General features: G+C 47.8%; 1 protein-coding gene across 3 annotated transcripts in view; it reads left to right on the top strand.

Moving 5' to 3' along the window:
• The first annotated feature begins 706 nt into the window (after positions 1–706).
• MYH10 (myosin heavy chain 10) overlaps positions 707–24,333 on the top strand; it is a 140,969-nt gene continuing 117,342 nt past the window's right edge. Inside the window, exons 1-2 of one of the 3 annotated variants that reach the window (XM_090059402.1) lie at positions 707–838; positions 4,394–4,769. In XM_090059402.1, the coding sequence (XP_089915528.1) occupies positions 4,425–4,769 (345 nt within the window). In that variant the 5' untranslated portion in view covers positions 707–838; positions 4,394–4,424. Of the gene's footprint in view, positions 839–917; positions 1,102–4,393; positions 4,770–24,333 lie in introns of those variants that run through there. The other 2 variants (XM_090059401.1, XM_090059403.1) reach the window with 2 other exon arrangements.

The raw sequence follows: 24,333 nt of genomic DNA, 5'->3' as shown, positions 1-24,333 counted from the left end.
CTGCAGAAAACGTTTTATTAGCGCACATGGGCCTCAGGCTGGAAAAGGTTGGGAAACACTGGAATGCAAGTTCACAAGGACAGGGAGAGCACTACGAGGGGGCACGGCCCAGGGTGGGTCCCTCACGGTGGACACGGGTAGATCACATGTCACTGCACGCGTTTTGCTGCTACAAGGGGCAGGCTGTATGTAAGGCTTTTCTAATGACTCTCCCACCGACTCGCCTTGTTTAATAATATCTTGCTTAATGTCCCAGCTTGTTTAATGTCTCAGCCACTGGTGCTGGCCCTACATAAGCCCTTGCTCCTCATTCCTTATCTCCCCAGGGATAGACGTCTTTCCTGTGCAGCTCCCTCACAAGCAGGGAGAAGCCAGGGGCAGAGGCCGGGCGCCGGCCCGCGCATCGCCCTAGCACCGCCCATGTACAGCCACCGCCCCTCTGCCAGCACTAAGGCGGGTTCTACTGCCGCCAACCGCCACCCATGACGGGCGTCAACCACCCACCATTGAGAGAGGAGGTTTAAATTGATAGGCGGATACGAACACCCAATGGGAGCTGTGGGGCGGGGCAAAGGAGGGGGAGGTGCTAGAATGGTAGCTTGGCGAGGTTGCTATGGCCTGGCTGGAGATGGGCTCTGGGGGGAACCAATGAGCATTGGCGCGGGGCTGGATGGACGTGGCTCCCGGCCAATGGAGGTGTTGGTGCGGCCCGTGTGGGCGGGAGCAGTGGGGGTGGCAGGAGGAGGGGGGTGTCCGAGTGGCGCTAGAAGACCCCCGAGGAGCGGGGAGTGCGCTGAGGGACTGGGCGGGAGGTGTCGGCTCTGGGGGTGTCGCGCAGGTGAGGGGCTGTCGGGGGGGGGGGGGCGTGTGGCGGGGTCCCGGTGGTTGCATTGTGCGCGGGGGCGATGGCGATGGCCGGGGCGGCGTGCCCCCTCCCCCTTCGCTTCCCCGCCGCTGGGTGGGTGCGGGGAGGGAGGGGGGTGTCTCGGCAGACAAAGACCCCGCCGCTTCCTGAAGCCTCCCTCCCTCTCGCCTGCGAGCTGCTGCCGCCGGGGAGATCCGCGCGCTCCCTGCCCACCTCCTCGGGATCGATCATGCGAGGTGGCCATTTTCCCCATCTCCCCCCGCAGCCCGGGCACGGGGTCCCTGGGGGGGGTGCTGCGCAGAGTCGGTGTGCGGGGCTGGAGGGGTCCGCCCGCGCCAGGATCGTGTCCTTCTTGCCGGGGGGGCGTGGGCGAGAGGCGGCCGTCCGCCGGCGTTTGGACCGGCAAATGCCGCGGGCATCGGGCAGGGGGGTGGGAAGGGAGGCGGTTTGTCTACCCTGGGAAAGCCGCGGTTCAAGTCGCAGAGCTGGGTCTTTTGTCCTTCGCTTGGGGAGGGAAGCGAGGGGCCTACAAATCCCACTTCCCAAGTCGTTGTGTTATTATTGAGCCTAAATCGGAGAAGGAGCTGGAGCTGGAAAATGGCTGGCTGGCACTCGGATGCTTTGGGAGAACGATAACAGTTTGAAGGGTGATCGTGTTTCTGCGGAGAACGAAGAATAGAGTCTCTGGATATTCCTGCCCTTGAAAACGCGGGGACTGCATTGAGCGCTGCCACTCCCCATCTCTGCGCTGCTTACTCTCCTCTTGTGCAGTTAATTGTTAGTAAAATATGTGGGACTGTTGTAGTGTTTTTCTGGGGGCTGGATTTCTACATGTGAAAATGTAAGGTGTATTTTTTTTAAATGTCACTCTCTAGTGAAAAGCCCTCAGTAAAGCAAACCACCCTTGATTTTGTTTTTTGTAGAGGTGTCCCTCTTTTGGCAAACTGAGCTTACCCAGAGCTGCCCAGCAACCTTTGAGTTGATGCCAGAAATGGAAATGTAATGCTCCCCCCCATTTGTGTTCCCTTAATATTAAAATGCATATCAATCTGATACTAGTTAACCTGCTCCTTAAGAATATATTCTGGATTAATTTTGATTATAAACTTCATTTGTTTCTGAGGTATGGTTTTGAGTAAACATAAGGTTGGAGGGAAATGGGACTAATTGATATTACAAGTGATAAATTTATAGGAAGCAACTTGCCAGGCAGACTTAATTTTTCTTGATGGTGAGTGCCTTACAGAGGAAAGAAACTAGGATGTTGCAGATCTCCTTATGCTACAGAGTGAAGTCATGATCTATCATATAAGAGATGAGCACCTTCCACCAGATTCCAAAAAACTACTCATGTTTTAAACTTGTCTTGACCTAAGCAATGGGTACAGTGTGGATAACAGCTCTCTTTCTAGCTGAGATAAAGAATCTGCTAGAACTCCTGCATCTGTGGCACTTCCTGCAGCCCGTTTTCCATCTCTGCTAACAAAAGTCTATTGATGCAAAACTGATGAACTTCCACACCATTTGAAAGAAGCATCACCAGATCAAGAGTTAACTGGAATATAGTAAATGAAGCTGTTTGCTTCACAGCTCTGTAGTTGACTGAATGACCTCATGCTTGTTTTACACTAGCCTCCTTTAACATTGTATCAAGTGGACAGGCTGTAGATCTGGACACAACTGTATGTATGCTCACTTGGGAGTAGATGTATGCAAGAATTTAATCTCCCAATGTACTGTAATATCTAAACTGGACCTTCACTACCTTTTATTCAACCACTTGTTAGCTTAGCTGATCCTTTGATATTCTAATGCCCTAAATGTTTGGAATAGTTTCAAATTTACTATAAAAATAATTCTGATTAATAAAGCAAGAGACTTAGTGACCTGAATACTTGGTGTGTAGTAAGAACTTCAATTTCTTTTTCTTTCTTTCTTTGCTTTTCCCTATTCTAAAAAAAATTATCTGGCTTGATCTTCTGGGTCTTAGGCACTTAAAGCTAAAATTGTATTGTTGTAGAACTTTTAATATAATGGCAGTTGCATGGAGATAGTGTCTTTTTCTGAATCTGATTCTGTCTTCTAGTTCAATGGTTCTCAACATTTTTGGACATGAGGCACCCCTCTGAAAATGTCAGCCCTTGCTTTTCACTTCATCTTTTGACTACAGAAAGTAATTCTTCTGTTGCAAAGAACTCTTACTGCAACAAGTCAGAATGTTTTAACACTGAATTCCTATTTGAAAACTCTGGGTTGATCTTGTCAGTGATGTTGGCACACCTAACAGTGCTAATGTGTGGCACCCTGTAGGACCCTTGAAAGGATCTCAGTTCACCCCGTGGTGCTATGGCACCCTGGCTGAGAATCGCAGTTTTAGTCTAAGGGACAAGATTGGTACAAGTTCAACAATGCTTATCAAGAGACTTCTTTCTCAGCTCCCCTCCAGTTCTTGTAGTAAAACTGAAATCAATTTCTTAGTTACTTTACATCTTTATACCTAAAATACTTTGAATTATATAGTTGGAGAGTTTGGAAAAACTTCAGAACAATAGAAGCTAATACTTATTGTAGTTGAAATAGTAGAAAGGTGAGGATATAAGGAAGGAGAGTGTGGTTACAACCTGCCACAACTCAATGTATAAGTACCTCTGAAGGAAAATACTCTAACTTTTCCTAAAGCTAGACTAAAAAAATTATCTTACTCTACTGCTTTGTGGTTTTTATCTAGTTATTTAACCAGAAATAGTTTTGGGGTGGCTTTTTGTATTTGGTTTTGGGGGTTTTGTTTTGTTTTTTACTAGGTGTAGGTCACCTTGTAGTAGATCTCGGGCTCTGTTTCCTTTTAAACTTTACATAACCTAAATATTTACGTTACTGTTTTGTAAAGCTACTCTTGCTTTATGGTTGTGGCATGTTGAGGTCCCTGCTTACAGTATATGGACTCAGCAAGTAGGGGGTGAGCGGCATGACTGCCCTGGGCACCGAAGCAAAAGGGTACCAATAGGTGATGCCAAGTTGGGGCGAGGTGTGTGACGGAGCCATGAGCACCTTGTTGGGGTGGGGGGCATGGGGAATGGGGGAAGGTGGCTTCTGCCACTGCGTACGCTCCTGGGCAAGTGGAGTGGGGTGGAAATGTGTGCCCCCTGGATTTGTGCACGTGGTGAGGGTAGGCTGCTGCTGTGGGCTTTGTCCTGGGCGCCAGACTTCCTAGCCATGGTTCTTTCTGTCTCTCTTTCGTTTTAACAAAGGCCATTCCATGTGTTAATACTTAATAGTACTGCTGTATACAAACTAAAATGATACTGTGTTCCTTATTTGGCAACATGAAACTCAATAACTTCAGGATTCTTTTATAAATGTACTGTAACTTAGATATCCAAAAAAAAAGTAGTAGAAAATATTGGTTAACTATTTTATAAGTTCAGTGAAATGCATTATGAAATATTGTATGCTGAAGTTTTACTTATGACTGATGAGAACTTACACCTCTGTCCTTATGACTGATGTATCTCTTCTCTGTCCAACAAGGTGACTGCTAGTGGACACCTCTACTTCTGTAATGGCGCAGAGATCTGGACAGGAAGACCCAGAGAGGTATCTCTTTGTGGATAGGGCTGTAATCTACAACCCTGCCACCCAGGCTGACTGGACTGCTAAAAAATTGGTGTGGATACCTTCAGAGCGCCATGGTTTTGAGGCAGCCAGCATCAAGGAGGAGAGAGGTGATGAAGTGCTGGTTGAACTTGCAGAGAATGGAAAGAAAGCATTGGTCAATAAGGATGATATTCAAAAGATGAATCCCCCCAAATTCTCTAAAGTGGAAGACATGGCAGAATTAACTTGTTTAAATGAAGCCTCTGTATTGCATAATTTGAAGGATCGATATTATTCTGGACTCATCTATGTAAGTATTTGTCATTAAGTTCTCCTTTTAGAAATAGATGTAGTGTTGATTTAGCCAAAATCCATCAAACTGCTTCATTTGTTTGTTTTTAATGTGGAAAGCAGGAAGTGTCCTCGCCTTTGGTTTGTGTTGGCCATGGACTCTATCTGTGTTATACTGTTTTATAGTCGTAAAGGCTACTGTAACACACAGAATAAATTCTTCTACTGAAATGCTATAACCAAGATATCATCAGTATTATATCTTTAAAGCACAAGTCTTAGGTGTGTTCCTAGTTAAGTATGTCTGAGGAAGTACTCTAAGTGACACAGTGAACAGTATCAAATAGCTAGCACAAGTTCACTAGAAAGCTTTCAAAATCTAGCATAAATGAATTGCCATTTATTAATACAACGCATGAACAAGCTGTTTTGCTTTAGTCTGACTAGCTGCATGTTAAAGATGGTAATGAGATGTTGTGGTATCTTTAAATAATGTAGGGGTAGGAATGTTAAATGTTTCTTTTGGAATCCAATATAAACTTACTAGGCCAGGAAAGAATGTATTCACTGCTTAAAATAAACTGATAAGATACAGTTCTCTCTTTCAGTGTGTTGGAAATAGAAAGTGAAACATCTAGTTTATCACTATCTTCCTTGTGAGTTAAGTCACAAGGGGTGATTGCCTCCTCTTTGAAATTAAAGCAGTGGGGTCAATGTTACAAGAAGGTCTGTAGGACTATAGTAAGACTGGCATGTGTTCTCTTTGGCAAATTAGAATTGTCATTTGCCAAGTCAGAGTATCTACAAGCTACAACTAGACTCCTTGTCCAAAAAGAAATGGTAACATCTGTTTGCTTGGCTCATTTTGGTAGGCACTAGTTCCAAACAGACTCAGACTTCTTCAATTCTTGCATCCCGTTACTGGAGAGCTAACCTGTTTGGTTTTGAAATATTTCACATTGTTTTTATGACTAAACAAACTGGATGCTGAGCAAGGAATTTCTATATGCACTGTGGGCCAGTGCTTACAATGAAGACCTTAAATGTCAAAGTAGATGTAGTGTGAGGACTTGAACAACAAATATAGATATGAATGCTTCTCTGGATAAAATTGAGAACCTGTCACTTTCTATTTAAATAAATGGTACTGTGTTTTGAAACATTGTGTAATTGTGTGATGAATTTAAAAATAACACTTCCATACAGGAGTACATGTATTTACATATGATTTCATTTAACTTGTATGTAGCTGATGTACCTATGCCTCATCTAATTCCAAAAAAGGTGCTTGTTTGTTTCCATTCTTTAGTCTGACTATTGATGCTGTCTCTAAAAGTGGTCTGTGCTATCAGGATTTCTTGAGTCACATCATTGCTACTGCAACAGCATCTTACTAAAATAAGTTTTCCTTCAGTGTGGAAAGAGGAGAGCTTGAGATCAAGATGATGCCATAGTTTAATGAGGTAAACTAAAGATCTGACTGAAGAGGGTTGTGTTAATGGATGCTACCCTTACCAAGAATAGTATTATTTTTTTAGCCAGAGTGAATTGAGTTGAGGTCACAAGTTTGGTTAGTCAAAGCTATGAGCAGTTACCAAAGTATTAAAATTAAATAGTAAAGACAAATGAGAGCAGCAACAGCTGTTTTACAGTTAGGAAGAAGTAACTTCTTTGAAGGGAGAAAAAATATTCTCTCATGGTCAGTTTTTTTTATTATAGTCTTTTATGAACTGGTTGTGTACAGTTGTATGAAATGTAATGTTTGAATTTTGAAAAAAGTACAGAAGTGGCTATAATCGCTCTACTAGGAGGGAGGAGGTAACTGTGTGTGAGAGTGGATGCATCTCAGTTCCTTGGTTTGTTTTGCCTGCCCTCCCCCACCCCAGCAAAAGGTCTGGGCCTCATCCGTAAATCATAGTTTGAGACAAAAGCAGAAAAACTGCTGGGGCACTGGGAGGTATCAAAGCTGGCTAATGCCAGCCAGAGTGACTTTTTAAGGCATTCTTTATCTGAGCTCAGTGGTTAAATCTTGGAAAGATGGTCACTGATAACTGAGGCTCATTTCCCCCTACCCCCCCTTTTATTTTATTTATTTGAACCATCCTTAGAACAGGGGTTCTCAACCTCTTTCTTTCTCAGCTGCACCCCAACCCCAGCATGCTCCAAAAACATGCCATGGCTCACCTGTGCCACAACAACAGTTTTCCTGCATATCCAGAAGATTAAAAGCCATATTAAATTAATAGTTATGCAGTTAAACACAACACAGTACATACTATAAAAAGAGTAGGTGCAAAAAATGGCATTTGATGGGGAAAAATGCATGTGTATCCAGTGCAGAGGTGTGAGCCCAGGTGTGTGCATTGAGCAGATAGATGGGTGCATGTGTGCTTAGATCATTGGTTCCCAAACTTGAGGCACAGCCCAAATCGGGGTCACAGGGGGTCCTCAGTAGGGTCACAAAGGGCGCACACGCACACTCACCCACGTCCTGGGAGTGGTGGATGGGATGGAGCTACCACACACGAATGGTAATGGCAGCTCTTCTGCTGTTTCCACACTCCACTCCCAGCAGCCCCTGCAATGCTGGGTCAGGAGGTCCTGTTGGTGACTAATTTAGGGTTGCAGCAGAAAAAGGTTGGGAACCACTGGCTTAGATGCATGCACTGGGGACAGGCAGGTGTACATGTACTCAGTGCAGAAGCGTAGGTGTCCAGGTGCTTGCACTCAGGAGATGAGCATGCATTTGTGCCCAGCGCAGAGATGCGTGCACCAGGGAGGTAGGTGCTCATGTACCTGGCCCAGAGGAGTGCACTGGGGAGATGGGTGTACATATGTTCCCTGCAGAGGTGCGTGTGCCCAGACCCATGAATTGGGGCCAGGCAGGTGTGGAGATACCCAGCCACCTTCTGAGTGCATGCACCTCTGTACTGGGTATTCGTGTATCCAGGGCAGAGGTACAGGCGCCCAGGTGCATGCACGTGTACCATGCGGCAGGTGTGCTGGCGGGGATCCCATCTATCTGCCCGCTCGCGCTTATCGCTGCCTCCTGATAGGTGCCTTTGGTGTTGGTGCCACTGCTGCAGTAAGAATTGACAAGGATTTCATGGTTGAGCAGGGCACATTTGTACTGATGTGGCTGGCAGTGGGAGACCCCCTGAAACTTGCTTGCGGACCCTCAGTTGTGAATTGCTGTCTAGAAGATAGTTTTGATATTTTCTCTTTATCAATCTGTTCAGTCCTTCTCCTTCTCTTCCCCGCCCCCCACAATTTTTGCTTGGACTACAGATGCTCCTGCAGTATTCCATATTTAATTTCAAATAAATAGTTTCGTGGTCTTCCTTGAGAGTTGATACCACCTCTGCAACTTTTTGTCTGGCAAGTTTTAATGCCAGTTGTGTGTAGCTGAAACTAATATATAGCCTCAAACTCCCATTTTTGAAGGTGTAGATGGAGCTAACAATTATATCACGCTAACAAACAAACAAAACAAAACAAAACCATCAGTCCAAGATGTATTATTATGGAATCATGTGAATATAAGTTAACAAGGGTAGTATAACAGCAAGGATTTAGACCCTGCTTTTATCTAGGTTCAAAATTAGGGCAGTTTAGCTCATCTGTATTGCTACAGCAGGATACAGCATAACTACTGTGTTCCCCAGAGTAACAGCAGTTCCACCTCCCCTTTCTGAAATGCCTCAAAATGTATGTTTATCTACATCCTGAGACAGTGTTAACTTTGTCTCTCCTCAAGAGTAGCATTGTTACAGTCTATAATGCAGATGGGGAGAGGCTGTAGTATAACTAGACTAAGATTTGGATCATCTTCTGTCCTTCCAGCACTGTCACACACAGCAGTGAGAACATTCTTCCTGGCCTCTGAATAAATCTTGGGTACCTCCTTGATTTTAAAAGGATAACTAATTTTTCAGCTTCTTGCCCACCAAGTACAGGACTAGGAGAACTTGGCTTTCTATCATAGAAAGTGGTGAGTCTTTCTTTTTCTGTTGTGTAGCGTTCACTGTATTTCCTTCCCTCCCTGACCCTGTTCCACCCTGCCCTCCTTTCCTTTACCTGTTTATAGCACCTGCTGTTTGCCTGGTCCAGCAGGGTTTTGTTTTATTTTATTTTTGTTGGGGTTTTTTGGCTTTTTCCCGTGAATGTCTTACTCTGACTGCTTTGGTTGTCTTTGCTGTAGTATCTTAAACTTCTTGAGGGTCCCAAATTATGGAACATTTAAAAAGGAACCATCAGGTTTTCGAGATTCAGAGCAAATGTTACTTTTAGGCCCCTTCTACACTTTACATTTAAGGTGCGACTAAGCAGGTAACTGCATCTTAAGTTGCAGCTACATGTTCAGCCAGTTTTAATGGCATGATAAAACAAGGCTAGGGCCAACATCCTGTATGCTTTGAGCCCTGCAGCCCACACTGGATGCAGGGCTGGCAGTTGGGAATGCTGCCCCTGCAGCGAGCCCTGCCAAACCCCATCAGCCAGGGCATTCACAGCCACAGCAGCCAGTGCAGAGAGGGAGCCTGGGATTATGCGCCATGCTTTCCCTTCACTGGCAGTAAGGTGGAGTGGGATCTAATTTGCAATTTCACAATTGTGCCTCCTGCCATGCATGTGTAGCATGGCAGGAGGCATGGTTGTGTGGTTTGCACATTAGATATTACACTTTTACCTGCATGTGTAGAGGGGCCCTTATTATGCCTGTACCTGCTTTGCTTTGTGTGGTGGCACTCTGGGACCTCTGCGTAAGCTTTTAGAGACAGCATTTTGGTAACTACTGCACAGAAGCTGGGGATGATGCTTATTTACTGTGTCTTCAGTCTCAAGACTCTTTTGGGGTATATAGCCAAACTTTAGGATCTGGCTTTCAAGCTCAAACTAAAGTGGAAGTTGCTTGGAGCTCTTAAACCGATCAGTTTCTCTGCACATCTCTTCAGGGCATTGTCCTGATTGCTCCATAATTATCAGGGAGGGACCAACAAAGATAATACCTTCATGGCAAAGTAGTTGTGTTTGTTTGAAAGCTCCAGACTCAAGATTTCCTGTGAATGTTGTGACTACTGATTTGATGCAGTCTGTAGAAAAACAAACAGACTTTTGATATATGAAGAGAAACCTTTAAAATTTATTAAGGACACATTTTAGCAGATCTGTAAAATGAGACCTGATTTGTACATGGAGATACCATATTGTTTTGTTTTGGGGTCCAGATATGCTAGAGGGGAAAAATTCCTCAAAACAACTGGTCACATCTTAGTATGTGGTGGGCGTAACAGTGGCAAGCAGTTAAAGATCTAACTTTCTAGGCTGAACCTTCTGGGGAAAAGAAAGAGAAAACAATGTTGCTAATAGAAGAAAATATTGTGAATTTGAGCCCTCCTATGTTCTAGATGCTTAACAGAGAGCTCCTCATCTTCCAAAGAAGTTACTGGAATAGAAGCAAGTTGCATTGAATAATATGGGAGGTTTTTTATCCAAGGCAGATATCAGTGTTTGCAAACTGGAGTGGAACCCCCTGTGTAGTATGTATTGGAGCGGGTGAAGAAATGAGTGGTTTAAAAAATGAGCATTGAAACTGTTGTTATATTTCACACTTGATGTTATGGCAGTCAATATTTAGAACTTAACGTTAATTTATTAAAAATGGCTTGAATACAATTTTTACTTAAATCTAGCCAGTACATATCTACTGAAACTTTTAAAGGGGAAAAAAAACCCAACTGGACTGAAGGAAGCTGTTGGCTAAGCACCTGGAACCAATAGCAGTAGCTACTTTTGCAAGTGTAGAGATTTGTTTTCTTCATTTCAGTGACTAGTGCCTTTCATAGCTAAGAAAATCAATGCATTAATTAAAGAAAAAGGAAAGCTGGTTTTCTTCTTCAATCTGTGAATAAAAATGAGGACTAAAGGATAAGATCATAGCATCATAGAAAGTTTAGGGTTGGAAGGGACCTCAGGAGGTCACCTAGTCCAAACCCCTACTCCAAAGCAGGATCATCCCTGCCAAGGCTTTGTCTAGCTGGGTCTTAAAAACCCCCAAGGATGGAAAGTCCACAACCTCTCTGTAACCTGTTCCAGTGTGTTACCACCCTCTTAATAAGATTTCCCCCCCCCCCAATACCTAACCTAAACTTTTCTTGCTGTAACTTGAGACCATTGCTTCTTGTTCTGTCATCTGCCACCACTGAGAACAGTCTAGCTCCATCCTCTCTGGAAATCCCCCCTTTTGGTTATTTGAAGGCTGCTATTAAATCCCCCCTCAGTTTTCTCTTCTGCAGATTAAGTAAGCTCAGCTCACTCAACCTGCCTCCATAAATCATGCACCTGAACCATTTTCATTGTCCTGTGCTTGACTCTCCAATTCATCCACAACCTTTCTTTAGTGGGAGGCCCAGAACTGGACACAGTACTCCAGATGTGGCCCCACCAGTGTCAAAAAGGGGAATAATCACTTCCCTTGATCTGCTGGCAGTGCTCAGACTAATGCAGCCCGGTATGTCGTTCGCCTTCTTGGCAACAAGGGCGCAATGACTTATCCATCTTATTGTCTGCTGTAACCCCCAGGTCCTTTTCTGCAGAGCTGCTGCCAAGCCAATCAGTCCCCAGCCTGTACTGGTGCATGGGATTGTTCTGTCCTAAGTGCAGGACTCTGCACTTGTTGTTTGTTGAACCTTATGAGATTTCTTTTGGTCCAATCCTCCAAATTGTCGAGGTCTGTCTGAATCCTAGTCCTACCCTCCACTTATCTACTACTCCCCCCAGCTTGATGTCATCCATAAATTTGCTGAGGGTGCACTTCATCCCATCTTCCAAGTTGTTGATGAAATATTGAACAAAACTGGTCCAAGGACCAACCCTGGGACATTCCAGTTGATGCTGGCTGCCAGCTAGGCATAGAGCCATTGACTTGCACCCTTTTGAACCTGACAATTTAGCCAGTTTTCCATCTACCATATGGTTCATTCATCCAACCTGCACTGCAGGTGGTGCCCGCCTTTGAGACATGCTGGACCCTTGAGGAAGCGCTGTGCCATATGGAGGACGGCAGTGTTAAATACGCACTCTGATGTCATGACCGGTCTGGGTGACCAGGCTGGCTCGGTGTCAGACTATGACTTCTAGCTCGTGCCGCATCCTGGGCCCTCACCAGGCTGCTTTTTTGCTTTCTTTTAGTGTGGGAAGTTGAAGGTTTTTGTTACGTGTATGATTGGATGGAGCAGGGTACAAATTATTTATTTATAGTTATGGCCGTGTGGCCGGCACTCCGACCACATAACTAGCATATAAGGCATGACGTGGCATGTAGTGAGGGTGTCTGTCACGGTGTGATGTATTTGAATGCAATGATATGGTATTCTTGGTTTGATAGTAATTTGTTTGTTTTTTGCTTTGTAAGCGGCCACCCTTTTTGTATCCCTGAACCCCTGAATAAAGTAGTTAAAAAGTCAAAGTCCTTAGCTTGCTTGCAAGAATGTTGTGGGAGATTGTATCAAAGACCTTGCTAAAGTCAAGGTAGAGCACATCTGTTGCTCTCCCTGCATCTGCAGAGCCAGTCTCCTCATTGTAGAAGGCAGTTGGGTTGGTCAGGCATTGACTTGCCTTTGGTGAATCCATGCTGACTGTTCCTAATCACCTTCTTCTCCAAGTGCTTAGAAATGGATTTCCTTGAGGACCTGCTCCATGACTTTTCCAGGGACTAAGGTGAGGCTGACCCGTCTGTAGTTCCCTGGATCCTACCTTCTTCCCTTTCTTAAAGATGGGCGTTATTTGTCCTTTTTCAGTCATCCAGGACCTTCCCTGACTTCCATGAGTTTTCAAAGATAACGGTCAGCAGCTCTGTAATCACATCAGCCAACGCCCTCGGTACCCTCAAGTGCATCACTTCCAGCCCCATGAACTTGTAAGCATCCAGCTTTTCTGTATTGTCCCTAACCTCTTCTTTCACCACTGAGAGCTGCTCACCTCTTCCCCAGACCGTTGCTAGGTGCTGTAGTCTGGGAGCTGACTTTGTCTGTGAGACTGAGATAAAAAAGGCATTGAGTACTTCAGCTTTTTCTGCATCATCTGTCATTAGATTGCCTCCCCCAGTTCAATAAGGGGCTTTTCCTGATCCCATGCTTTCCCTGATCTTTCTCTTATTGCTGACATACTTGTAGAAACCTTTCTTGTTGCCCTTCATGTCCCTTGCTAGCTTCAACTCCATTTGCACTTCAACAATTGAACAATACTCTTATACTCCCTAGTCATTTGTCCAAGCTTCCACTTCTTGTAAGCTTCCTTTTTGTGTTTTAGGTCACTGAAGAGTTCCTTGCAAAACCAAGCAGGTCCTTTGCCATGCTTGCTAATCTTCCTGTGTATCAGGATGGTTCATTCCTGTACCCTCAGTAAAGTTTTCAAGTACAACCAGCTCTCCTGGACTCCTTTACCCCTCCAGACTGGCTTCCCAGGGGATCCTTCCCATCGGTTCTCTGAGTGAGTCTCTCTGCTTTTCTGAAGTCTAGGGTCCTTACTCTGCTGCTCTCTTCTGTGTCTCTCTCGTGGTTGCTGCTGCCATACTTGCCATGTACTGCTACATTCCCCACCCTGTTGTGAGCATCGGTTCAGGAAGAGTTGGTCTCAACACTTGCATGATGAAGTTGTCCCCAGCACTCTCCAAAAACTTCTTGGATTGGGTTTGCACTACTATATTGTTCTCCCAGCAGATGTTAGGGTGATTTGGAGTCCCTCATGAGAACCAGGGCTTCTGATTGGGGAAACTTCTTCAATCTGTTTTTGAAGAAAGCCTCATTCTACACTTCCTTCTGGTCTGGTGGTCTATAGCGCACACATATCTCAAAATCACCCTTATTGTTCTTCCCTCTCATCCTAACCCAGAGACTTTCAACAGGCCTATCTCTAGTTTCATACTGGAGCTCTAAACAATCATAATTCTTCTATGTAAACAGTTTATACCCATCCATGACAGTCTTCCAGTCGTGTGAGCTATCCCCACAAGTCTGTTATTCCAGTCATTTCATAGTTCTGTGGCTGCAGGGACTTCCAGTCCTTGCTTGTTTTCTAGGCTGCGTGCATTCATGTACAGACACCTGAGGTAACTAGTTAATTGCCCTACTTTCTCAGGAAAAACAAGAAGGCCTCCCCGTTGCCTCTTGTGCTTCCTCCAGGTCGTCTGTTTCCCCACTTATCTCAGGGCTTTGGTCTCCATCCCTTGGTGAATCTAGTTTAAAGCCCTTCTCACCAGGTTAGCAAACCTGCATGTAAAGATGTTCTTCGCTCTGTCAGACTGATCCTCTGTCTTCCTAGCGGTCCTTCTTGGAACAACACCCCGTGGTCAAAGAAACCAAATCCGTGCTGGCAACAATCGTCCGTGCAGCCATGTGTTGATCTGCAGGATGTACCCACTACTGCCCCAGGAAAATACGACTTTAGCCCAGTAATCACTTTTGATCTGGTCAGGGTCACCCATGGCAGTATCTTTGGTGCCCACATAGATGAGCAGCAGGGGTAGTATTCTGCATTGTCAGTTTTTGTTACAAAAAAAAAAAAAAATTATGGGAATTTCATAGTTTCTAGGGTCAGAAGGGACCTGAGCAGATCATCTCGTCCGACCCCCTGCCATGGCAGGAAAGAGCACTGGGGTCAAACGACCCCAGCAAGATGTTCATCTAACCTCCTCTTAAAAACCCCAAGGGTAGGAGCCTGCACCACTTCTCTTGGAAGTTTAGTTCCAGACCCTAGCCGCCCTGACCGTGAAGTAGCGCCTCCTGATGTCTAACCTACCCTCTGCCAGCTTGTGACCGTTATTCCTGGTCACTCCAGGCGGTGCTCAGGGGGAACAGTGACTCCTCCAATGCCTGCTGATCCCCCCTGACTAGTTTATAACAGGCCACAAGATTCCCCCCTCAGCCTTCTCTTCTGGAGGCTGAACAGGTTCAGGTCCCATAGCCTCTCCTCATAGGCCCTGCCCTGCTGTCCCCTGATCATGCGAGTGGCCCTCCTCTGGACCCTCTCCATGCTGTCCGCATCCCTCTGGAAGTGCGGCGCCCAGAACTGGATGCAGTACTCCAACTGCGGCCTGACCAGTGCCGCATAGAGGGGGAGGATCACCTCCCTGTACCTGCTTGAGATGCATCTGTGGATGCATGACAAGGTGCAGTTCGCCTTCCTAACTGCCTCCCCACACTGCTGGCCCATGTTCATCATGGAGTCAATGATGACTCCAAGATCCTTTTCTGCCTCCGTGCTGACAAGAGGGGAGTTCCCTAACCTGTAGGTATGGTGCCGGTTGTTCCTCCCCAGGTACATCACCTTGCACTTGTCTGTGTTGAATCCCATCCTATTCTCATCCGCCCACCCTTGTAGCCTGTTGCTTCCTTCTAGCATGCCCATGTCCCCCCACATCTTAGTGTCATCGGCAAATTTGTACAGGGTGCTTTTTACCCCCTCATCCAAATTGCTGATGAAGATGTTGAATAGTGCGGGCCCGAGGACAGAGCCCTGCGGAACCCCACTGCCCACATCCTTCCAGGTTGAGAAGGACCCATCCACTACCACCCTCTGGGTGCGGCCTTCCAGCCAGTTGGCGCCCCATTTGACTGTGTGGGTGTCTACACCACAGCCCCCCTCTTTCTTAATGAGAATGGGGTGAGAGACAGTGTCAAAAGCCTTCTGGAAGTCCAGGAAGACTATGTCCACTGCTACCCCTGCATCTAATGATCTGGTGATCTGATTGTAAAAGGCCACCAGGTTGGTCTGACAGGACCTGCCACTGATGAACCTGTGCTGGTTGCCCCTAAGCATGCAGTCCCCTGCTGGCCCCTCCTGGATGTGTGCCAGAATAATTTTCTCGAAGAGCTTGCCTAGGATCGAGGTAAGACTAACTGGCCTATAGTTTCCCGGGTAGTCCTTCCTCCCTTTTCTGAAGATGGGGACCACATTGGCCCTCTTCCAGTCCTCTGGCACCACTCCAGAATTTTTTGGGGTTTATCTTCCAAACATAAAAATTGGGTTGAAATCAGGATAAAAGGAAGAGAGAAAAAATCAGTTTAAATTGGGGAAAATAATACGTTCCCATGAGGGTGAGAGAGGGAGTAAGGCTGAGACTAGAAAAGGGGGCAGGGGGAGGGGTGCAACACAGTCTAGCGGCTGCTCCTGGGGTTGCAGCAGGTGGGAACTGTCAGTGGGCACAGGACGGAGGGGCGCAGCTCTTGCTGCTGCACGCGTCCTGGGAGGGCTGCGCTGGGCTCTTCCCAGGGATCTTCGTGCAGGACCAGAGCAGGCTGCTGCCTGCTCCGAACACCACTTGGTGCCTGGTGTTGCCCCAGACTGCAGTGGCAGGCTCCTCTCATCTTGCACACAGATCCAAGGGCACGCACCCCCTGGGAAGAGCCTGGCCCAGCCCGAAGCCCTCCCAGGGTGCATGTAGCAGCAAGAGTCATGCCCTGCGTGCACTTACAGTTCCTTTTGCAGCTGGTGTCAGCTGCTTCCAGAGCCGCTGTAGCAGGGGCCCGGGTGAGTGGGAACAAGTAGAGCCCCGGAGGGCACAGGTCATGGCACAGCTTGTCCGCATTCGCCCCGTCCCATGCTGCAGCAGCCCTGAGAGTGTCTGACGCCTGCAGCCGCTGGGCTGTGCCATGCCCTGGGCACTGGGAGTTGCGAGCCCCACTGTGGGGACAGGCAGGAGAGCCCAGTCCTACTCCCCTGCAGTGGCTTCTGCACCCGGCCCCTCCACCCAGGTGCAGGGCTCCTGGCTCTGATCCCAGGTAGGCTGGGAGGTGCTGGGGTAGTGCCCCCACCATCTCCCTGTCCAGCTGTGCACCACTCCCTTCCCCCCCAAGCACCAGGGCATACCAGCAGCAGTGGGGGGGGGTATGAATGCAGCCAGGGAAGAAAGTGCCATGAACATCCCACCACTGAAATTCCAGTTAGTAAAATTCCAGATAACAGGGATTTGACTACCCGGTAAAATTGAGTGAACTGAAAAATGAGTATAAATCAGTAAAAAACAAATAACTTCAGTTAAAAAAAAATCAGGGTATTTATCAGTGAAAATTGGTAAAAACTGAAAATGCGGAACACTAAGCATGGGGTAGTAGTCAGAGGGCCCGATAAGTCTCAGTAATCCTTCCATGATTTCTTGGATCCAGGCAAGCATCAGACTTCCCAAGACAACAGGTTGAGCTGACAGATGGATTTCTCTGTTCCTTGTAAAAGGGAGTTTCCAAATACCACCACATGTTGCTTCCTCTTGGTAGCAGTAGTCTCAATCCTTCCAACCTTGGCTATGCATTGCCTGGCCTGGCCTCTTCCACCAACAGATTGTGCTTCTCCTGTTCTGTTGCCATATCTGTTCTCTAGGCAAACCACTGCTGTGAAGACTTCTGCTTGCTGCCAGAAGTCACAAGCTTCCAGTTCTCACCTTCCTGGGAGTCTACATCCTCTTCCTTCTCTAGTGCTGCCTCTGGCAGTCTTTCCTCTATAGCAGGGTTTTCAACCTTTTTTTTAAGCAGGGTACTCCTTCTGGACACAGACCTTCAGGGGGTGGGAGGGCAGTGCTGACAGACGGCCAGCCGAAGCCAGCAGCATGGCGAGCTTGCAGATGCCTGCCACCGCCACCTATGCACTGTCACTGCTGGGCGCTGCTTTCCCACGTCTAAGTATACCCACTCCTCTGTGCCGCCAGCTTTGTGTCCAGCCAGATGTCAGCACACCCTCCTCCCGTGGTGTGTGGTGGCAGCGCTGAGTATAGATGTGGACAGCCACCATGTGCGAGCTCCCCACCCCTTCCCCCCCCATGCCCCCAGCATGCGGCAGCAGAGGTCCTGCCAGCTGGCCAGCCATGAAGCTGGTGGCATGGAGAAGCGGGGATACTTGAGCACAGGAAAGTGGTACGCAGCGCTGGGCGGCAGTGGTATGGAGTGATGAATGGCAGCAGCAGCAGCCCTGCCCCGCCCCACCCCCATGCCGCTGTTTCCCAGGTACCCCTGCTTCTCTGCACCACCACCTTTGTCCAGTAGGCCATCAGCAACGCCCCCCTCCTGCCTGGCCAGCCAGGCGCGAACCCAGTGGCATGGAGAAGTGGGGGTACTTGGGCACAGGGGAACTGCATTGCAGAGTGATGGATGGTGGCCGCCACTTCTCAAGTAACACAACTGCTCTTTGCTACTGCTATGTACCCTCCTGGGACCTTTCCAAGTACCCCCAGGGATATGCATACCCCCAGTTTGAAGTTGTCTTGGTAGAGGATGCTTTGGAGCCTTGCCACATCTTCCAGTAGCTCTTGCCTGGTTCCTAAGGGACACCACCGGGAGGCACTGTTCACATCACAGGCACTCACCCACCTGGCTGTCACTGGAAGGAACCTGCAAGCTGCAGTCTCCACAGCACCAAATCAGGATCTGGGTGGAAGCCTTGACTGTGAGCAGTCTTCCCTGGGCAGACCTCACTGGTACAAGCAGAGACAATGATACTGGTTCTGGCATCTCCTTGCTCAGTTAAGTGGGATAATGGGTGACCTGGATGAAGCACAAGCAGGAGAAAACCTTCTAATTCTTCCTGAGAAAGTAGGGCATTTGGCTAGTTACCTCCTCATCTGGTGGTCTATAGCACACACCCACCATTACATACCCCTGTTGCTCTTCCCTCAGCAGGTAATTTGAAAAACTTATGCTCTATAGGCAGTTTATGGAGTGATGAATCAGTGCATCAATTTAAGGTACTGCAATGAAAAATCTGTATAGCAGCCAGTTGGTTGAGGAGCCATCTTGCTTGGTCAAGTATTTTCGTAAGCTCTTTGAACATTATTTCTATAAGTGAACTATTAGATAAAATATAGGAAACTTGTCTCAACTTCCATAAGGCTTGAGCTCATAAGACAACTGTATCAAGTTTAGAGGAAAGGCTGCACAAGGAGAAATAAATTGTGGCTAAAAATGGATCAGAAGCAGGCGCAGAAAGTGTCATTGACCTTTGAGTATAATTGCAAAAGAAGAGTGAATGTCAAAATCAATACTTTTTTTTTTTTTAAATAATTTGGAACAGGAGGTCTGTCTTGTATAGCACAGTATGCTGACCTACAGGTGCCTTTCCTTCAGCCACAAAGTCCCATGTCTGAAAGGTAATGTTATAGCAAAATGATAATAGGATGTTTCTGTGCAGTGGGCCAGAAACTAGATTTTAATTGCATTGTACCATAACTAATGGAATGGAAGCCTTGGGTGCTACCACAATCTAATTATAGATTGTAATGAGGTGAATCTGAAATGTTTTGCTCCTAACAGAAGAATTGTGGATAAATGTTTAAGCCTTTCAATCAAGATGCTTTGGTTGCTCAAGCCTGTTTAGTATGTTACAGACATCAAAATTAACTGTTTGCCTAGCACACTCTATACAATGGCATTTAAAGAACCATCTGGCTTGCATTTGTCATGTTGCAATGAGAGAGCAACTTGGATGACAGCACAATAATACTAGATTTCTGCTCTTTTGTGTTTATAGTGTACCAGCTTTACTGGGAGGTGGGGCGGGGGGGCTATGGGAACTCCAGTGTAGCCAAGGTTTATACCAGAGGAGGGCAGTTATTTCAGGTGGAGTGCTGTTTACCCAGTTTTGGCAGGCTGTCGAGGGCTGCATGAGTAGCCCTGCCCTTGACAGGTGCCCCGCCCCCCATCACCATCTTTGGGACCAATGTCCCAGGGCCTGACAAATTGGGCCCAAAGCAGGGCACAGGCTGGTAGGGGCTGGTGGAGCCAGGCTGGGCTGCACCAGCAGGGAAAGGGGGGAGCTGGCCCAGCTCCATAGAGGCCCTGCTGGCTGGGGCCCTGCACTCCTGCCACCCTGCTCTGGGCCCTTCCGGCCCTGGGCCTGGGACACCAGTGCGGGCCCCGTGCTCCCACTGGCTCCTGCACCTGCTCACTTGCTCCCAGTGCCCCCCCCAGCCCCGTGGTACAGGTGGGGGGCAGCAGAGAGCCCTGACTCCGTGCTTGTTGGCAGGGAAGAAGCTGATGCAGAGCATGGGGCAAAGTGTCCCTTCACCCACCCCTTGGCTGGCACTCCTTGCTGCAGGCGCTCGCAGCCCACGTGGGGCTGTCTGGAGCAGGAACAGGCAATCCCACGCAGGCTGCAAGTGGCTATAGCAGAGCATGCTGGCCATGGGGCAGGGAAGGGCCTCTAACCTCCGTGCAGGGAAGGAGCCCAGGGAAAAGCTGAGCTCAGGGCGTGGGGAAAAGCGGCCCCTCGCCCGCCCCATGGCCAACGCTCCCTGCTGCAGCTGCTCGCAGCCCCACGCGGGCCACTGTTTCTCCCCCCATGCTCAGCTTTTCCCCAGGGTCCTCTCCTGCCCTGAACCAAGGGCAGATTAATATTAATTTTCTAAATTTTTTTAGGGGCCCCATAGGCCAGATCCGGCCTGCAAGCCATATTTTGCCCACCCCTGGTTTATATCAAAGCCAGAAGTGGGGTTGGTTTGGTTTTCTTTTTTCAAGTCAGCAATTTAGACCCACCAAAGTTGAAATTTTATACTGTATAGTTTTTATATAGCTGAACACCACAGACAGCCAACGAAAAGGTTAGGACTCTTTAAACTTGTTCATGTTCTTTTTCTTAACCCTATGGCACTAAAAGGCAATGCACTGTCAGAATATAAACTCCCATGCTATGGGGTAATGGTATAATGAACTCTGAATATATTTGGTTACAGATTATTTAGAAAGTACCTCTTTATTGGCAAGATTGCTATGTAAAATATAACACGGTTGCCAGTTAACTGTGCGCCAAGAACCTTAGTGCTCCATCATTGGATAGTATAACAAAATCCAAATTACTAAATGATATACTGCTGGCTAAAGACTTGTAAGCATCTGGAAGCATTCAAGCTCCACAATTAGTGTCTTGAAGGAGACTTTTGTAAAACAAGCCTCTATCATAGCACTGCTTTGGTGTTTGTCTCTGGAACTTTGCCAAGAGAGAGTACATTCTAGCATTCCTGATCTCTCTCGACTGATACTGCTTATATCCTGTTCTTCAGCAAAACAAAACTTTGTACAATCCAAATTGTACAACAGTCCAATGCCTGTTTTGAAATTACATTTTTAATCTTAGGTTGAACCAAAATCTTTGTTTGGCTTTACATACAGGCATTTATAATTTTAACAGACTCTGTTAAATTTGCTTTGGAGCTGTAGCCAATAAGACTTAAGATTGCACAGTGGTTTTCATTCTGACTCCTTGGGTAAAGAGGTAGTTCAGCCTTCTGCCTGACTTCAGACGAGCACACTTGCACCTTGAAGACTAACTTGTTCAGAAGGGCATAAGCTTTTTACTATTGATGAACATCTGATGGCATAGGGCAGGGGTGGGCAAAATATAGCCTGCGGGCCGCTAAAAAAATAAAATTAAATAAAAAAAAAAAAAATTAATTTATCTGTACCTGGTTCCTGTCAAAGGTGACAAGAACCAACGGCAGTAGGATCCAGGGGAAGCCCTGAAGGGCTCCTTCAACAGCAGGGCCCTGCCCCCCCAGCTGGAAGTCCCAGGAAGGGCTTCTGGCCTGGGACCATGTGGCTGTCCCAGCTTGGGAACCCCAGGTAAGTGGGGGAGGGCAGGGGACAAGCAGGTGCGGAGCATGGGAAAAAGTGCCCCGTGGCTGCAGCACGGGGCAGGCAAGGGCCTGCTTTCCTTCCCCCCCCCAGCGCTTAACACTAGCTTGTAACTTGGTCTCATATGGCTCCAGGCTCATCCGTGAGGGCTGCACTAGGGCGGCAGCAGCTGCAGCCCCCACTTTCTGTGCTGGGCAGTGCTTGCCACCGCTGCCTCTCTGCTGCCCAGCACGTGAGCTCTGGGCTGGTAGCAACAGCAAACACCGCCCAGCGCAACAAGCGGTGGGGGCCGCAGCTGCTGCCACTGTGGCACAGCCCCAGCAGGTGAGCCTGGTGTTGTTGCGGGGCCCATGCTAGCAGCAGGGGTGGGTTACAAGCTGATGGTGACCAAGGGGCAGGGGTCAAGGGGCACCTGTCAAGTGGGGGGGGGGCTTCCCATGTGGCCCTTGACAGCTTGCCACAACTTGGTAAGTGGCCCTCCACCTGAAATAATTGCCTGCCCCTGGCATAGGGCCATAGGCTGTTAATTATGAAAGTGTATTATGCCTCTTCTAAACAAGCTAGCCTCTAAAGCTGCAAACAGGCAGCATATTTTGCTGTGATACTAGTTGTGCAGTTACTTGTCCCAGTCATAGGATCAGCCTGTCTACACATCAGCCCTCCAAGCCAGTTTTAAGGGTGACTGAATGGGCCACCACAGTTCTGCCAGCAGGTGGCAGAATACTCATGCCACACAGGTTCCCCTAACTCTGCCAGCACTGAGCAAAGCATCTATTGGTTGCTCAAATTGTGGGTGGGTGGCAATTTTTCTGGGAGGGATATTGGCCATTTCACTGCGCAGCTTGTGCCTCTGACCACCCGGCTGTATTTCAACTGCATTTTTGCTGAAACTACTGACTGTGATCCAGACCTTCCACCCTCATTGGTTGATTATTGATTTGTGCATGACTGTCCCTTTGCAGACCTTGCTGGCCCAGCATTATGAACTCATGAGCAAAATGAAGCAGAAATGGCCAGGTAGATGTGGGAGGAGCTTCAGACTGTGAGACTGCATTTCTTGACCAAGGAGATGAGCCAGCAACTAGTGGAAATGGATCATTGTGGCCACCTGGGATGAGCAGTGGCACACAAACTTTGGCATGTTCAGGGGCACTTTTGCGTAGATAGACAAGTTCCCTGCACCACACATACAGCTGACAGTGGTGTCTTTAGCCATATAGTGATTGCTATATGCTTCTCCTTGAAAGGTGGCAACCCCAGACCGCCTCCAGTCTCTGGCAAACCATTTTGGCATGGGCAAGTTAATGGCTAGAGGGGCAGTGCAGAAGGTATGCCTGGTGATTCAACACATGATGGGCCTGCGTATCGTATACCTTGCCAACCCACCGGAGGTCATAGACGAGAGTTGCCAGCTTGGGGTTCCCCAACTGCACTGGGGCCATCAGTGGTGCTGTGTCTACCATCGCATTATAGCTATGAATTCATTAACTGGAAGGGTGACTCTTCACTCACGCTTCAGGCAGTTGTGGGACCACCATGGCTGTTTCTTGCATTTGAATGTGGCAGGGCACACAATGTCAGGATATGTAGGAGCTCCCTCATCCCTGAAGTGACGGAGCAGAGTTTTTTCCACTACATCCTAGGCTGAAGACTTTCACTGGATGCCCAGAAGGAACTATTTAATTACCAGCTCAGAAGCTGGCTGTGGAATGTGCATTTAGCCATCTTGAGGCTTGCTGGGGGTGCCTAAGGACATGTGTAAATGCCAGTGAGTTCAGCATGCCCCAGTTTGTGGTCTCTGTATGCTGCACAATATCTGTGAGGCCAGGGGAGTGCTTCTGCCTGAGCTCCTGCCAGTTGAGGTAGAGCAGCTCTCAGCTCCTACAGATGCTATGCCTGCAAATTCTCAAACAGAGGCTAGTAGCCTGGTCTTGCGTAGGTGAGAGATGCTGGCTGGCCACCCCCCCCAAACTCTGGGCTGAGAGTGGTGAATGGGAGGATGATATAATGTACCTATTTTAAAGGATGGCAACTGAACTTATGCTCTTGTAGTAGTCTCCAGCATGGGCAGGGGGAGTTGAGGTAGGAGAGTGCTGTGAGGGTGGGAGGCCACTATTGTAGCCTTAACACTCCCCCTGGGATCTCTGCTGCACTGCCACTCCCCAGGAACTCCTTGGGGCTGCACTTGCTGCATGAGAGGCTAGTGGCAACCCCTCAAACCCAGCACTGTCTGCTTCAGCTGTATCTCAGCCCTGCCTCGTGGCTGGCCCAAGCCCTGTGTGGCCCCAGTGCCACAGGTGGGAGGGGGAAGGATGCGTGCACCCAGCGGAGACTGCCCCCCTGGGGTGAGCTTCTAGGTTTGGCCACAGTGGCACAAGCATGATGGGATGTGCAGGGAGCCTGTTCCTCTGCCCTTGCCCTGGCCCCGCCACTGCATGACCAGGAGTCTCGCTGCTGTGGCAGGAAGGCCCAGCACCTCTCACTCTCTGTGTCAGCGGGATCTGTGCACAGGAGAGATCCCCAGCCCCAGTCCTGCCTGTGGGTATGAGGGGAAGCCATGGTTCTTCAATTGGACAGTGCTCCCTAGTGACTCAGTTGCACCTGCCGCCCCCTGCCTATGGCTCCCCACCAGTGGCCTGGGGCCAACAGTGTTGGGAGCATGGTGAAGATGGCTGGGGCTGTTCCTGTTCCTGCTGGAGGTCACTAAACTAAGTATGAGCTATCGGTTAACCTTTTAACCAAAGTAATTGGAGGATGTTAAACATAATTTAAAAAAAAAAATATTTACATCCCTAGTATGTAGCCCTTGTGCTTGCAGAAGTGAGGGTAATGCTAACATATATGAGTGGTTAACTTATCGAAAAGTATACTAGAGACGAGTGATGGAGGGATACTGCATCCTGTAGTTTGCTAAGAACTCTGACACTTCTATCTTGATTCTAATGGAGTCTTAAAACTTTGCTAATTAGCAAA

Source organism: Crocodylus siamensis, chromosome 8 (genome assembly GCF_052110815.1).
Source record: "Crocodylus siamensis isolate JL-2025a chromosome 8, ASM5211081v1, whole genome shotgun sequence".
Lineage (NCBI taxonomy): Eukaryota > Metazoa > Chordata > Crocodylia > Crocodylidae > Crocodylus > Crocodylus siamensis.
The sequence above is the reverse complement of the archived record's forward strand: the minus strand, read 5'-3'. Positions and strand labels throughout refer to the sequence as shown.